Genomic DNA, 17,040 nt, shown 5'->3' with positions numbered 1-17,040 from the left:
AAGTCCAGGTGGGGAGAAAAATTCCTTGTAGTAACAATTGATACAAAGCCATTGGAAGTTGGTATGCGATTGTCTTTTTTCTTTCCAGTCTCACAGCCCTCTCACTTGTAGTTCCTTCTAGAAAGATCTTTTCTGAGATCTGATCATCCCATAGTTGGTTTCTCTTCTCATCTAGCTTTTAGTTCACATGCCATGTCAGACGGTCCATTCTCTGGATCATCCTTCTAAAGGTAATCCTCCCATCCCCGTCCTTCGCCTTATTTTATTACCTTGCTGTAGCTTCTTCACTTTCATGCATTGGAGAAGGAAATGGCAACCCACTCCAGTGTTCTTGCCTGGAGAATCCCAGGGACAGGGGAGCCTGGTGGGCTGCTGTCTATGGGGTCGCACAGAGTCGGACACGACTGAAGCGACTTAGCAGCAGCAGCAGCAGCTTCTTCATAACACCTCCCACGGATCAGACATTCATATTTATTTGTCGAACGTCTCTTCCTCCCCCCACCCCCTTACTTAAATCCAAACCCCAAGAGGGAAGGAATTATTTTTGTTGCTGCAGATTTAAATGTTGAATTCTCAGAGCCTGGCATACAATAGTTGCTCAATGCACGTTTGAAAAAACAAAAACAAACGGCTTGCCGCAGTGTGCACTTGGCAAAAGCCACAAACAGGGAAGCTGAGAAGCTGGGGGCGGGGGCACAGACCCCGACCCTGAGCTCCGCCGCAAGCCTCACCAGCCCTGCACAGCCCGACGGGGCGCGCGGGGGCGGGGCCGCCCACCCGGAACCGGAGAGCCGGGAAGCGGCGGTTTCCGGCGGCGACGGACACTTCCCGCGGAGGGACCTTCCCGCGGAGGCACCGTCCCGTGGCGCCCGGTGGGCCGAGGCAGGCGGGGGCGGCGGCGATGGACGACCACAGTCTGGATGAGTTCCGCCGGCGCTGGCAGGAGGAGCTGGCTCAGGCCCAGGCGCTGAGGAAGCGGCGCCGGCCCGAGGCTGCTGAGCGGCGGCCGCGGCGGCCAGAGGTGGTGTCCGGGCGCGGCGAGCAGCAGGCCTCGGGGTACCTGGCGCTGGCCCAGGGTCTTCTGGAGGGCGCGGGGCGGCCCCCGGCGGCGCGGGCGACCCGGGCCGAGAGGCAGGAGGCGGCAAGCCGTTCCCGCTCCCCTCCGGCCCGCGACGCTGCCGGGGGCGGAGAGCAGCTGGTGGACCAGCTCATTCGGGACCTGGTGAGTGGCTGTCGCCTCCCGCCGAGGCACGGGCTGCCCCCGCCCGGATACAGACCGCCTGATGAGTTGGAAAGTGACTGTGCCACCGGTGGGGGTGGGGGTGGGGAAATGAATAGAGGTGAGTCTGGCGGTTTACAGTCCACGGGGTCGCCAAGAGTAGGACACGACTTAGCGACTAAACAGCAACCCAACCCTACGTTTGTGGATGCATTGAGTATCTTTGGAAAGTGTGGTTCCGAACGGGGGGCGGTTTTGTCTCCCGTTTTGGTAGTGTCTGGAGACATTTTTGGATGCCACAACTGGGGCGGGGCAGTGTGGGGTGGCTGGTAGCAGCAAGTATCTCGTGGGTAGAGGCCAGGGGTGCTGATAAACATTGTACAACGCAGGACAGCACCGACAAAAAATTACCTGGTCCAAAATGTAAGTACCAGATTGAGGAAATCCTGGTCTGGAAGGGCTCCTAAACTTGGGGGAGGCAAACCCACCATGCGGATAGGAAGGAATTTTAACTTTTCTCTTTATAGTGTTTGGACAATTCAGGTTTTTTCTGACTGTGCATGTGTTACTTCAATTAAAATACACAAAAAGAATATTTTGATAAGAACTTTCATGCTACCGATAGTGACCATTTTATGGGACATGAATATCTTCCAGAATCTGGAGAAAGCCGGGGACTTTTTTTTTTTTTTTTAATCCTTTTCAGGAGATTGGCACAATCAAGATCACCTGAAACACAATCATGGTTAAGAGTTGGGGTAAGGCAGCGGGTTCAATGGCTTCATTTAAATTGGGCTCAAAGGCAGTATCTGTGGCTTCCCAGTTGGAAGTAGTTATGTAATTGCCAAGCTGTTTCTAGAAGAAATGGATTACTCAACATAATATATAGTTACATTCAAATAACAGTAGTAGCTGTAAGTTTTCACCAAGTTTTTGGTTCTGTGCTCTGCCTATCTCTAAAGTTAGAGATGATGTTTTTTTTTTTTTGGTCTATGTGTTAAACATTCTCATTTAACGTGTCAATTCTTACGTGTGTGAAAATTCATACTGGCATCATGGCTGCTTCTGTAAGAAGTGTTTGACCACTAAAGTCTGACAGATGTAAAAATTTTAAAAAAATTAATGCCTTGGCGAGGTGGCTTATCACCTGATAAGTTGCCCAGGCCAGGGTGGATCTACACAGAAGTTATTCTCACAGACATGTAGGCAAAGGCAAGACCAGTGCATGGGGGGTGAAGAGAAACAGGAATGGGGATTATTAGGACCAGTAATCCTCCCTACTGAATATGGCATTGTCTTTAGGAGTCACAACAATCCTGGGAGGTAGGTATTGTTGGTCTCCTTTTACAAATGAGGAAATGCAGGTTTTCTGTAACTTGCCCAGGATTACCCATCTGACAAGTTCTTTGGATTGAATTTGGGTCCAGATCTGTTGGATTTTAAATTTCACCAGCTAGGAGTTCCTTAAACTTGACTTGTTGCATCAGTTTCCTGGTGATTGGAATGATCAGGTGAGTTTGAGATATTGTTCTCAGCTTTACCACCTCTTGGTTTGGGGTCCTGATGCTCGCTCGAGGTTTTCCAGACGTAACACTCCTGAGGCGTCCATTCCAAAAACAGAGGAGCCCTCACTTAAGTATCCTAAAAATGGAAGCAGCCTGCCTTCTGGAGGATCCAAGGGACTTTAGAGTCTCAGTCTCTACACCACCATCAGCAGCATCCAACCTTTGGGGCATCGCTAGCGGTTTTCTTTTGTTTTCTGTACTTAGCAATCATCAGTAACACGGCGATAAATAAAAAATAAACTAATAAAATCATTGTGTGCTTACTTGTTGTCTCCTTGGTATTATCAGGGTTTAGAAATGTGATTTCCAGTTTTCCCAGTGACCCTTTCCAGTGGCTAGCATTAGACCCATTTGGCAAATGAGGTTTAGGAAAGTAATTGACTTAAGGGACCCACCTGGTATCTTCAGTCAGAAAACCAATGGCAGCTTTTATAAAAAAGATCTGAATTTGTATTTCAGGGGTTGTAAGTCCCAGAGCCCACAGAGGGAAGACAGGCAGGAATGTGAATGAGTGAAGTAGGCTGTTACTCATTTGATCCTTTTTTCCTAGTTCATCAGGTGTTTATGTTGAGCACAGATTCCAGCCATACTTTTGTAATAATTTGTTTCATAACGACTACCATTCTTTTTGTCACATTAAATAGTAAACAGCATAACGGTGTAGAAATTGTCTTCATGATATCACTAAAGAAAAATACTTAACCGTTTTTCTTGATGCACAGCCCTCCTCTTGGTCTTGTTTCCCCATTTTTTTAAAAAAACAACCTCTGTATTGAATTGTACAAACCATAAATGTACATCTTAATGTGTTTCCAAGAATGTATATAGCCATGTAAACAGCGTCCAGGTTACAGAACAGCATTACCAGCTCTTCAGAACCTTTACTTGTGCCATTCCACCCAAGGGTAACCTCTCACCTGATTTCTAACACCTTAAATTTTATCTGATTTTTAAAATTGTATCAGTAGAATCATATAGCATGCACTTTTGTGTCTGGGTTCTTGTGCATAGCATTATGCATGAGATTTATCCCTAGGAATATGCCACATTGTACTAATTCTACTGTTGATGGGCATTACTGATAACTAGTTTGTTAATCACCAGCTTCGAGCTGTCTGGAAAAGTGCTGCTAGGAACATCTTGTAGATCTTCTGGAACATATGAACAGGTTTGTTGGGTATCTGCTTAGGAGTAGAATGGCTGGGTTACAGTAGGCATACGTTCACCCTTAGTAGATACTGACCGTTTTCCAAAGTAATTGTACTAACTTTTTCACTTTTCATAGTAACTGGAATATGTGGAATATGGTATTTCACTTTTTTCTTTGCCATAAATATACTCCCACCCAACTGAGATGACATGCGGCAATGAACTTGACCCTAATATGGATGAGATGATAGTGACAAATTGGGGAATGTATGCTATGGCTGTGGAGAAGGAAATGGCAAACCACTCCAGTGTTCTTGGCTGGCGGATCCCAGGGACGGGGGAGCCTCGTGGGCTGCCGTCTGTGGGGTCGCACAGAGTCAGACATGACTGAAGCGACTTAGCAGCAACAGCATGCTATGGCTGGGCTAAACGTGGGAGTCTTGACCCAGATTAGCTGGTTGTTGCCATGTAAGAATGTGGTCCTGGTGTTATAGAGTCTTTAGGTTTTTTCCTCCCCCCCAAATTGTGATTTGTGTTTTTATGTGGACTCTTACCAGTTTCTTTTTCATTTTTAAAATAATTTTATTTGTTTACTCTGACTCTGCTGGGTCTTTGCTGTTGTGCGTGAGCTCCCTCTGATTGCAGTGAGTGGAGGCCACTCTTCGTTGTGGTGTGTGGGCCTCCTTGTGGTATCCTCTTGTTGCGGAGCACAGTCTCTAGGTGCACAAGCTTGAGGAGTTGCTGCACGCAGGCTCAGCACTTACGGTGCACAGGCTTAGTTGCCCCACAGCATGTGGGGTCTTCCTAATCGAACCTGTGTCCCCTGCAGCCGCAGGTGGATTCTTAACCACTTGGACCACCAGGGAAGTCCAACTCTTATCAAAGATTTTTTGCTACAAAATTTTTTCCCCAAAATTTTGGCTTAAGACAAAGAATTTATTTAGCTCAGTGTCTTTCAGGGTGGCAGTTTGGGCTGGGCATGGGTGGGCTCGTGTACATGTCTGAGGTTAGCTCCTGTCACGGAAACAGCTCTGGCTGTGTGTGTGTATGTGTGTCTCATCATCTAGCAGGTTAGCCCTGGGTGGACCTTATCAGAGTTATGAGAGTGGTAGGAGGGCAAGTCCTAACCCACAAGTGCTTGTGAAGTCTGTGTGTTTATTGTCTCATTGACCAGAGCAATTCATATGTCCATACCCAGAATTGGAGCTACGCAAATGCTTGAGTACAGAGAATCATGTTGAAGTTGGGACTAGTTAATACAACCATCTGCCACAAGAACTCTTCCTTCCTCTAGTTCTCCATAACACTTCTCTGTGGGCTAGATCTGCCTTGGGCCATGAGTTTGGGATCTGTGGGTGACTCCTGAAAGGAAGATTGAGTTCTATTTGGTATGCCCCGCCGCCCCCCCCCCAAAAAAAAAAAAACAAAACTCATGACAGTCTCATCCATTTGACCTGAAAAGGAAATAAAAAGTACCACCTCCTTACTCTTCCCCCCTTCTCACTACTGCACTTGACTAGTCTTAAATTTTAAAAAAAAAGTACCACCTCCAAACACCCGCTCTCCCCTCCTCTCCCCATCTTTGGTACTCTGTTACACTGTCAGGTCTTCTATTTTTGGTGCAGTCTCTTTCACTTCAGTCTTCAGTATCAACACTGAAGCAAGAACAACTAGTAAGTTATCAGGAGTGAAATTGCCTCTTGATGGGGTAGTGTTGTAGTGTTACACAGTCGGGTACAGGCCTGACCTTTGATGGACAAACCCAGCTGAAATGAAGACTTGGAAATGATTGCTCTTGAGCCTTCTCTTACGAAGCTTTTGATACAGTGCTTAGAGACCATCTGTTCTAGGTGGTGAGTTAGGGACACCTAAATTGTCTTCTTGGTATACGGTTGAATTAGTGAAAGAAATGATATGGCCCTGGAGAGAAGTTTGGAGGTATTGCCTTTTTTGTCCTTTTCCCCCTTTTCAATAAACTCAGGGTTCCCATAGGTAGTAGAGCTGCATGAATATATTCACAAGCATATTGCTGCGTTCTTCACTGTGGTGGTCATGAAATCCAGTTGCTCAGTCTCATTTCTCTTTAGGTGGTGTATCAGGACTCTGGGCAGCAAGCAATCAGCACCCAACTTAAATTGGTTTAAAAAACCAAACTAGAATCTGTTGATTCACATAATTGAGAATTTCAGGTGGTGGTTCTTGTTCTGTAATGTAATTTATAATGTAACTAGAAATACTTCCATCTCTCTGTTTTTATCCTCCCCACCCCAGTTTTACTGAGCTATAATTGACATCAGTTTAGTCTGTCAGTCGTGTCCGACTCTTTGCAACCCCATGGACTGCAGCACGCCAGGCTTCCCTGTCTGTCACCAACTCTGGAGCTTGCTCAAATTCACGTCCGTCGAGTTGGTGATGCCATCCAGCCATCTCATCCTCTGTCGTCCCCTTGTCCTGTGCCCAGTCCCTCCCAGCATCAGGGTCTTTTCCAATGAGTCAACTCTTTGCATCAGGTGGCCAAAGTATTGGAGTTTCAGCTTCAGCATCAGTCCTTCCAATGAATATTCAGGACTGATTTCCTTTAGGATTGACTGGTTGGATCTCCTTGCAGTCCAAGGGACCCTCAAGAGTCTTCTCCGACACCACAGTTCAAAAGCATCAATTCTTCGGTGCTCATCTTTCTTTATAGTCTCTCATATCCATATGAGAGTTAGATGGACATTTGTTGGCAAAGTAATGCCTCTGCTTTTTAATATGCTGTCTAGGTTGGTCATAGCTTTTCTTCCAGGGAGGAAGCATCTTTTAATTTCATGGCTTCAGTCACCATCTGCAGTGATTTTGGAGCCTCCCAAAATAAAGTCTTTCACTGTTTCCATTGTTTCCCCATCTGTTTGCCATGAAGTGATGGGAGCGGATGCCATGATCTTCGTTTTTTGAATGTTGAGTTTTAAGCCAACTTTTTCAGTGTCCTCTTTCACTTGAATCAAGAGGCTCTTTAGTTTTTCTTTGCTTTCTTCCATAAGAGTGGTGTCATCTGTATATCTGAGGTTATTGATGTTTCTCCTGGCAATCTTGATTCCAGTTTGAGCTTCGTCCAGTCTGGCATTTCACGTGATGTACTCTGCATGTAAGTTAAATAAGCAGGGTGACAATATACAGCCTTGATGTACTCCTTTCCCGATTTGAAACTAGTCTGTTGTTCCATGTTTAGTTCTAACTGTTGCTTCTTGACCTGCATGCAGATTTCTCAGGAGGCGTGTCAGGTGGTCTGGTATTCCCATCTCTTTCAGGATTTTCCACAGTTGGTTGTGATTCACACAGTCAAAGGCTTTGGCATAGTCAATAAAGCAGAAATAAATGTTTTTCTGGAACTCTCTTGCTTTTTCAGTGATCCAGCAGATGTTGGCAATTTGATCTCTGGTTCCTCTGCCTTTGCTAAATCCAGCTTGAGCATCTGGAAGTTCATGGTTCATGTGTTGTTGAAGCCTGGCTTGGAGAATTTTGAGCATTACTTTGCTAGTGTGTGAGATGAGTGCAATTGTGTGGTAGTTTGAGCATTCTTTGGCATTGCCTTTCTTTGGGATTGGAATGAAAACTGACCTTTTCCAGTCCTGTGGCCACTGCTGAGTTTTCCAAATTTACTGGCATATGGAGTGAAGCACTTTAACAGGATCATCGTTTAGGATTGAAATAGCTCAACTGAAATTCCATCACCTCCACCAGCTTTGTTTGTAGTGATGCTTCCTAAGGCCCACTTGACTTCACATTCCACAATGTCTGGCTCTAGGTGAGTGATCACACCATCATGGTTATCTGGGTCTTAAAGATCTTTTTTTGCATAGTTCTTCTGTGTATTCTTGCCACCTCTTAATATCTTCTGCTTCTGTTAGGTCCATACCATTTCTGTCCTTTATTGTGCCCATCTTTGCATGAAATGTTCGCTTGGTATCTCTAATTTTCTTGAAGAGATCTCCAGTCTTTCCCATTCCGTTGTTCTCTATTTCTTTGCAGTGATCACTGAGGAGGGCTTTCTTATCTCTCCTTGCTGTTCTTTGGAATTCTGCATTCAAATGGGTATATCTTTCCTTTTCTCCTTTGCCTTTCACTTCTCTTCTTTTTTCAGCTATTTGTAAGGCCTCCTCAGACAACTATTTTGCTATTTTGTATTTCTTTCTCTTGGGGATGGTCTTGATCACCGTCTTCTGTATAATGTCACAAACCTCCGTCCATAGTTCTTCAGGCACTCTATCAGATCTAACCCCTTGAATCTATTTGTCACTTCTACTGTATAATCGTAAAGGGTTTGATTTAGGTCATACCTGAATGGTCTAGTGGTTTTCCCTACTTTCTTCAGTTTAAGTCTGAATTTGGCAATAAGGAGTTAATGATCTGAGCCACAGTCAGCTCCCAGTCTTGTTTTTGCTGACTGTAGAGTTTCTCCACCTTTGGCTGCAAAGAATATAGTTAGTCTGGTTTCAGTTTTGACCATGTGGTGATGTCCATATGTAGAGTTTTCTCTTGTGTTGTTGGAAGAGGGTGTTTGCTATGACCAGTGCGTTCTCTTGGCAGAACTGTGTTAGCTTTTGCCCTGCTTCATTTTGTACTCCAAGGCCAAATTTGCCTGTTACTCCAGGTATTTCTTGACTTCCTACTTCTGCACTCCAGTCCCCTATAATGAAGAGGACATTTTTTTTTTTGGCGTTAGTTCTAGACGGTCTTATAGGTCTTCATGGAACTGTTCAATTTCAGCTTCAGCATTACTGGTTGGGGCATAGAGTTGGATTACTTGGATAACTGACATAGAACACAATAAATTTAAGGGGTACAGCATGATGACTTGACATAGCTATATATTGCAAAATGATTGTAGTAAGTTTGGTTAACATCCTTTACCTCGTAGTTGGCAAAGTTTTTTTTTTTTCTTCCTAATAGGAATCTCTTCATTTCTTGGTCCTGCTTTCCTTTTGTTGGCTTTATTCATAGACAGGTGCTCTCCAGTTTGGGATAAAATGGCTGCCGGCCAGTTCAGTTTTCTATGCTAGCAGCTAAGCAACTCGGTGAAAAAGAGCATGTTTTATGCTCCCAGAGTGATGAACTTTAATTCTCATTGGTCCATCCTTGAACCAGTCACTGATGCAAATTGGCCAGGCTCACATCCACTGTCTTCTCCTGCAGATGAGTGGAGTCAGCCTCACCTAACCCATGTTGACTAAGAATGGGATGATTTCCTAACAGAAAAGAGGAAATGGATATTGGGCAGAAACAACAGATGACTGCTTTAAGGGGGTAAGAGTTCAAAGTGTTTGCAGGAATGTAGGTGTTTTCTGTTCATCCAACATGTATTTATGGATCAGCTAGGTTCTGGGGAATCAGCAGTAAACAGAATGGACACAGTCGCAGACCTCAGAAGCCTACAGTCTTGCTTTTTTTAAAACTGAAATGGTGACATTAATGGATTAGGTTGGCCCTGGTTACAAGTCCAGCCTCTGGAATCAGTTAAACTCGAGTCCACATTTGGTCTCTGCTGCCGCCTAGCTGTTTGACCGTGGGCAGTTTCAGTTATCTTGCCTTACTTAGCAAAAAAGGTCGATGCTAGTATCATCTTGTATGGAGGCATGGGACATTCTTAGCACCAAGTATGGCTTACAGTCAGTAGCCAGTAAGTTAAAGCTAGCACTATTATTATCAGTGGTTTTGCAGAAGAGTTTATCATGCTATCTCACTTCCTCTTTGCTAAGCGTTATTCCTGGTAAACCTCTTGCTTCAGCATCCACCCCGCCCTTGGATTGGAATCCCTGAAGGGCAGGTCTGTTGTCCTCCTCCTGTACCCCCACCTATGGTACTGAGTGTAGTAGTGGCCCTGCCTGCATTTGTGGAGTAGAAATAACAGGGACTGCTGCTTCCAACAGCAACCTCATAAGGAGGATCTATGGCGGTTGGAACCCTGGTGACCATTCAGAGCATTAAGATTTGGGTTTTCAGGCCTGATAAAAAATTTTAATACTGTTGGCCAGTATTTATTGCTCACTTTGTCACAGCCTACATCTCTGTTGTCAGCAAGGTCAGTTTGATGACTTTCCTCTTTTTGTTAAACTTAGAAACAAATAGGGAAACACTAATACAAAATGAGAAGGCAGCCTAGTCAAATGTGAACTCAAGTGTTGGCCCGCCTGGTGAGACTTCCCTTCCTTTCTGTCCTTTGCTTTCCTTTTAAGGCTTCACTTGATGCTTGTTCCTCTGTTTACTCTCTCCTGATTCCTCCAGCCCAGGGTTCGCTGCCTTCTTCCTTACCCAAACTAGAATGTTCTCCTGTCAGTGCCATTCATTTTTTCCTGTTGTGAATGAGCAAGTGTCTACTTGGGCATGTTTTGAAATGGTCTCTGTGTGTGCACTAGAACAGTTTGTAACTCAGGGCATCTGTTCGTTGGAAGGTTCTGCTGCATGCAGCAACCTGGGCTCCATTCATTCACTCCTCAGATAACTCATTAGGCAGCTTCTTGGTGAGCCTGGCAGGTTACAGTTGATGGGGTCGCAGAGAGTTGGACACAACTGAGCAGGTGTGCACATGCGTGCACTAGAGAGAGGGCTTCTTGGTACCAGGCAGTGTTCTTGGCACTGAGGCTACAGCAGTGAACAAGACAGAGAAATCAACGCTCTTATAAAAGTCCACATTTTGGGCAAGAGGGAGATGGACAATGAACAAATAATGGTTGGGTAGTAGATGCTCTGGAGAAAAATACAGCGGGTAGAAGGGATAAGAGTGTGTATGTGTTGGGGATTGGTGTATTCAAGAAAGCCTTCTTGGGAAGGTCACACTTCCAGAAGCGGGGAGAGATTCAGGAGAGGGCATTCTAGGCAGAGGACGGCAAGTGCAAAGGTTCTGTGGCGGCCAGGGCCAGCTGGCCTCACGGGTCCGTGTGACCTGTGTGGTCACCTAGGGCCCCAGGCTCAGCAGCATATGCTGCTTAGTTTAATGCCCTCTTGTTACCATCTTGAAATTCTTAATATTAAACAAGGGGCCCTACACTTCTGTTTTCCTCTGGGCTGCACAAATTATATAGCTAGTCTTGATGGTATGAATGTGTTTGGAGAGTTTGGGACCCTTGACAGGGAACTTCTACAAACCAGCCATACCCACACAGGCTCCTTTGGGACCTGAAGCTTTTGACAAAGGGCTCCCTCTTCTCCTGACTTCTCTTCCTCCTGGAGAGAGAAGTTGCATCCCATTGTAGATGAAAAAGGGGCTTTGAAAGCAGAGATCCAGCCTCTTCTGCCTTCCTAGCTTCCCCCACTGCCCAACCTCCTGGGATTGCCCCAGCTCTCACTAATCCAGGTGCTAAACCATTTTGTGTCCATCCCTTGTCAGCGCCTGGGGGAATCATACCGGTAGGTGGTGAATGATAGTGGCTTTTGAAGTTGGCAAGCCCATTAAAAAAAAGCACCGTGGATGTTGAATGTGCATCTGCTGTGTGCAGCGCAGTGTGCCTGGTAGACACTGCAGTGGACCTGTAGTGCACTGTGTACTGTAGTTCAGTTACATCAGCCACGTATGTGATCAACCAAAATTCATTGAATTCCTTTTGTTTTTTCTCATAGTGACACGCAAGGGATCATGCTAAGTGTTAAATGAAAAACTGGCCTTTTGTGGACTGTTTGGAAGTTCAACCACCTTTTACAGCATTGTTGCTTCAGAGAAATGATTTCCAAGTTCTAAATAGCTGGCTTCCTAATGAACTTGGGAGTACCTTGGGGGACTGTCTTTATTGCTTTTTGTAGACTCCAGTTTTTATCCCATTTTATGTGACAATGATATATCTCTATAAAAAATTTTAGTTCTGAGTGTTGACTTCATTTCTTACACACCCGCTCATAGTACCTCCCGCCCCAGCAGTTGGCATGGTCTTCAATTCAGATAGTGTTTTGGACGTAAAACATTTTACCTTATTTTAAAAATGAAAAGGTCACATAGTTATTATGCGTTTTGAGACACATTTAGGAACGTAAACGAACACCTGTTTATCTCAACAGTATTTCAGACCTTTCCCCCTGCAGTCGACCAATTTTATTTTTCTTAAAGAAAATACAGATGAAACTGGAACTCATCCACTCCTTCTGATGAGATTGTGTGGGTCTGCTCTACTCTTCAGCAGTATGTGAACAGTTGAGATAAATTCCTGTAGAAAACAGTCTCCTTTCAGGGGCAGATTTCGCAGAAATGTTGCGTATCTGTTGTCTAAACTCGAGGTTCTTGTCTCAGTTTCTTAAGACGTCATCTAGAGAGAGAGCTTTCGTGTTCTATTTGCCCTAGAGATGAACGCTGGGAACAAACCTTAAGTCCGTTTCTTCACTCTTTACTGATTTGGCGCTTAGTGATTATCCCTTCTTCTACTAAACAAGAGAAGACAGATTAAATTTCTAACAGTAAGACACAAAACCAATCCATTTGCAGAATTAGTCTTACATTAGTACATGAGAGTACAAATCGGCCTCCCTGGGGATGGATCTGTTTGCAATTTCTTTTAACATTTACTGGAGTAAGTCCAGTAGACTTTGGGAAAATCAAGTATTCACTGACTTTGAATTAACAAAGTAACATAACCTCTCTGTGGTGGCTTTCTTTTTTTTTTTTTTGACTTGATTGGGAAAGGATTGATTTTTATATCTGTCGATAAGTTAGGGTTGTGTTTCTCAACGTTTGGTTTGCATGAGAATTCCTAAGGAGTAGATGCCTAAGCCCCACTCCTGAGAATTTGGAACAGGAGGTCTGAGTGAGACCCTGGATTTTGGTTTGAAACACACACACCCAGACAACCCCAAAGATGATTCTGATGTTTGGTACAGGACAGCGGTCACCAGTAGTGGATAGCGAGTCAATATCTGAATCATTAAAAAAAAAAAATTAAAAGCCAAATTGTATGCTGTCAAAAGGATGTTTTTCTTTAAATTTGAAGAAATGTTAATACTTTGTGGGACTTCCCTGATGGCTCAGTGGGTTAAGAATCTGCCTGCAGTGCAGGAAATGCAGGGTTCAATCCCTGGTTGGGAGGATCCCCTGGTGGAGAAAATGGCAACTCACTCCAGTATGCTTGCCTGAAAAATTCCATGGATAGAGGAGCCTGGCGGACTACAGTCCATGGGGTCGCAAAGAATCAAACAGGATCAAGCATGTACACATTAATATTAATACTTTAAATTTATTGGTCTTCCGAGTGGTCTTCTGTACCATAGATTTGGCCATTCTAAATTATTCTCTAAACTTTGTAATCATACTAACACTTTTATAGTATGACAAAGTTTCCTGTAATATTTCAAGTGTCTTTTTTTTTAAGATTTACTTACTTTATTTTTGGCTGTTCTGGGTCTTTGTTGCTTTGGGCAGGCTTTCTCTAGTTGCAGCAGGCAGGGGCTCCGCTTCATTGCGGTGTGCAGGCTTCTCATTGCAGAGCGTGGGCTCTAGAGTGCGTGGGCTTCAGTATTTGCCGTGCGTGGCTTCAGTAGCTGTGGCTCGGGCTTTAGAGCTCTTGTTAGTGCCTGTGGTGCACACACTTAGTTGCCTCACAGCACGTGAAATCTCCTGACCAGGGATTGAACCCATGTCACTTGCATCGCAAGGCGGATTCTTCACCACTGGACCATCAGGGAAACCTTTGTCTGATTTCTTCTTAGGATATCTTAGTTTCTGAAATGACAACTTGTCCATTTCCGTATTTAAGTTGGTACAGATACAGTTGGTTAATTTGGCCAATAACTTCTGGGGTAGCGGTATGTTGGCGCTAGTGTTAAAGAACCTGCCTACCAGTGCAGGAGACACACGAGATGCAGGTTTGATCTTGGGTCAAGTAGGAAATGGCAACCTGCTCCAGTATTCTTGCCTGGAAAATTCCATGGATAGTGGAGCCTGGCGGGGCGCAGTGGAGCTGCAAAGAGTCAAATGTGACTGAAGCGACTGAGCACAATGGCTCATGCTTCAAAATAGTCTAGGTAGAAGTCTGTGATGGCTCCTTTTAGGTTACAAGGTATTTCTGTACCCACTAGTAGCATTATTATTATCATTTTTACTTACATTTATGAGCTGCGGGAAGTCCCAGATGAGAGCACTTAGGACCTTCCTGCTGCCTCGGCTAATTTATACGTGGCTACTGGATTGCAGCCTCAGTCCAGGATGTGGCTCTATCTCCTTGTCCAGTCACGCTGTACCTGTAAAAGGATTGCATTTTCAACCACGGGATCAAACATGCTCAAAACTCTGAATCTTTTGTAAGGTGTTTCTCTAGTGGTATGTTACTAGTAATAACAAAGTGAAATTTATGAGTGATTTACTTAACCTTGAAGCTCCTCTGTATTTTGGTTTTTGATATGATAATGTCACTCTAACTTGCATTTCTCTGTTGCCTCTTTAGTGGAAAGTGAAGTAGGTTACCTAGTTTAATGACACTGGGATTATGCATAAGAACCCTTGGGAATGTGTTGAATACAGGGCTGCTTGCGAGTAAAGGTAGGATTAACCGTGAAACACTCTGAGATAGAGGTTTGCGTGCAGGTGGTTTCCTGGGTTGGCCTTGCTGAGGGGGTCCCATATTGAGGCCTTTTTACTCCACTATCGCGCAGTCATTGGCTGCACACTGCCCTTGAAGAGGGAGTGTGACCTGGAATGAGGCAGCTTGTTTGCTCAGGGCGTGCCTGGGAAAGGACGCAGCTATGAGCTGCTGGCAGGCAGCATCCTGGGCCTCTGGGGGGATAAGTGTTGTGGACCCAGACAGGGAAACTGAGTAACCCATCACAGCCTCCATTACAAGAGCCAATGAGAGAATGTCTTGCCAGAAGGATTCCAAGTGTGCAACAGGAAACTGCAGCGTTTGGTCTCCTGACCTTGCGGGTCTACGTATTTCTTAAGGTGTGGGGACTTGGACCTCTCTTTAATATATCGGTTTCTTTTATGCTTTTTCCTGCCATTCCCAGCCAGTGGTAGCAACAGGGAAGTTCATTTACATAAGAGTCTGGGACTTGATCTGTTTGGGATTGACCATCATTTTGAAGTTTAGATAATAATTCTCAGAGCACAGTGATTTAAAAAAAAAAGTTGGCTTTGTGCTGTTGGTGTTTACATAATTATAATTCAGTGCTTCGAAGCAGTTGTTACCCTCTAGAACTTGTAGGTGATCAAGACCCATGACAGCTGTGTCAACAGTGAGACCACTGTGGCGTCTCTGATTGTTCGTTGGTGTGGGAGCCCTAACACCCCCGACTGGTGGTTCGCACCCTGCTGGCCGCCTCACTTTCATCCACTGTGCAGTAGAGCAGATCCTTCTGTAGTTATTACTGTGGTATAACCGTCTAGAATTGATGATTCTGTTTTTAAAAAATTTGTTTTATTTTTGGTCGTACTGGGTCTTTGTTGTTGCACGGACTTTTCTCTAGTTGCTGCGAGTGGGGCTCCTCTCTAGTTGTGGTGTGCGATCTTCTCTCATCGTGGAGCACGGACTCCATAGCTGTGGCACGTGGACCTAGTTGCTCTGTGACAGGTGGGATCTTCCTGGACCAGGGATCGAACTTGTGTCTCCTGCGTCGGCAGGCAGATTCCTCACCACTGAGCCACCAGGGAATCCCTGATGATTCTTTTTTGGAAGCCTTTTTGGAAGAGACCTTGTTGTGTGGATCCTTTGAGTGTTCAGATCCCTGAATGACAGCCTGTGCTGTACTGTTCCCTTTCCACTGTTGTTGACCGTCATCTGCTTATCATGTGACAAGGGGAGACGACTTTCTGTGTAAACAACAAGCTTATGTGGGGGCAGAGTGGAATGTGGACCTAATCAACAAATACTTGTTGAAGGAAAAAAAGGGGCCTGGGATATATCGTTCAAGGAAAGAAGACAGTAACTTTAACAATCGATGGTTGCATGCTTAGCCTTGGGTACTTGTGCCAAGTCCTTTCCGTGAATTATTTCATTTTATCCTTATAACTGCCCTGTGAATAACACAATAGGTATGCTGACATCTGTTTCACAGATGAGGAAGCTGAGAATCAGTTGCGTGTAGCCTGGTCTCATGGCTAGTGAGATGGCAGAGCCAGGATGACCAGTTGGAATCTGTGCTCTAACCCCAACGTGGTACTGCATCCCAGAGGTCACTGGTGTCAGGACAAATGGTGGCAGAGTCTGGAGTATGCTAGGCAGAGGCCTTATTTTCTAGGAGGAGAAGAGAGAACTGGCCAACTGAATAGGCAGATGGGAGAAGGCACCTGCCACCAGAAGTATGACTTTTGTGCACCAACAAAACTAAAAAACAGAGGTAATTTCTCACCCTTCATCCCAATCACATCAAATCCAGACACCAGTTTATAGGGAGTTCTGAAGGGAAGATTGAAGAAAACAATGCCTGGCACATCGCTGGCAGCAGATAAAAAAAGAAAAAGCTAATTATGAGTTCAGTTTGCATGAATGCAGACTTTGCCTTTATTCTGCTTGTATAGGACAGGGGACATTTTTTCCTCTTGCTTCTCTACTGAATGTTTAAGGTAGACTTCTCCACCTCACTGTAGTCAAATAATCCAAAAGAGAAAGCAGAAGGAAGTCCAGGGCTGTGAATGATAGTCTTGTAATGTATGCAGCTTTCATTGACTCCTTTCACCATTACAATAAGGCATCTGAAGTTGAATCTGGGCAGAGAGAAAGTGATGCCTCTTTTTCTTGATGGGTAAAGTCGATTAGCTGTAGGAGGGGACCTAGCCTGACCAATGACTTTCCTTTATTTTTTTAGGCAGGGATCCTTTTTGTCTTTCAGTTACACTTGCAGATTTTTTTTTTTTTCCTGTTGTTTTTGGTACAGCCAACTCTTCTGTCCTGACTTAACATTCTGTTCCTTCTTTACCCGCCGAGAACTGTAAGCCCTTCCTCCCTTTCCCTCTAGAGAGCCTTCTTGGCCTTCATGCTTATTAGCCTTGCACTGTTTTTGCAGTTGAATACATTACCTCCTTATGCCCTGGGTACTGTTAGCCCTGAGAGTTCTAGATGAATGGAAACACAATTCCAGAAAAATCTTCACCCTGATTCTTGGTGCCTTAGCACGCCGAGACTCTTTCCATGCAGCCTTGCAGTATACAACTGTTGTATT

General features: G+C 44.7%; 1 protein-coding gene across 3 annotated transcripts in view; it reads left to right on the top strand.

The window, feature by feature from the left end:
* Positions 1 to 800: 800 nt before the first annotated feature.
* The window catches only part of FBXW8 (F-box and WD repeat domain containing 8), a 113,525-nt gene continuing 97,285 nt past the window's right edge, over positions 801 to 17,040 (top strand). For 2 of the 3 annotated variants that reach the window (XR_009730387.1, XM_061384891.1), the window contains exon 1: positions 801 to 1,222. Coding sequence is in view for 2 of the 3 variants with exons in the window: in XM_061384891.1 (XP_061240875.1) it covers positions 902 to 1,222 (321 nt within the window). In the remaining variant the exon portion in view is untranslated. The remainder of the gene's footprint in view (positions 1,223 to 17,040) is intronic. The other variant, XM_061384890.1, reaches the window with a different exon arrangement.

Source organism: Bos javanicus, chromosome 17 (genome assembly GCF_032452875.1).
Source record: "Bos javanicus breed banteng chromosome 17, ARS-OSU_banteng_1.0, whole genome shotgun sequence".
Lineage (NCBI taxonomy): Eukaryota > Metazoa > Chordata > Mammalia > Artiodactyla > Bovidae > Bos > Bos javanicus.
Note: the sequence above shows the minus strand (reverse complement) of the source record. Positions and strands in the feature narration are given on the sequence as shown.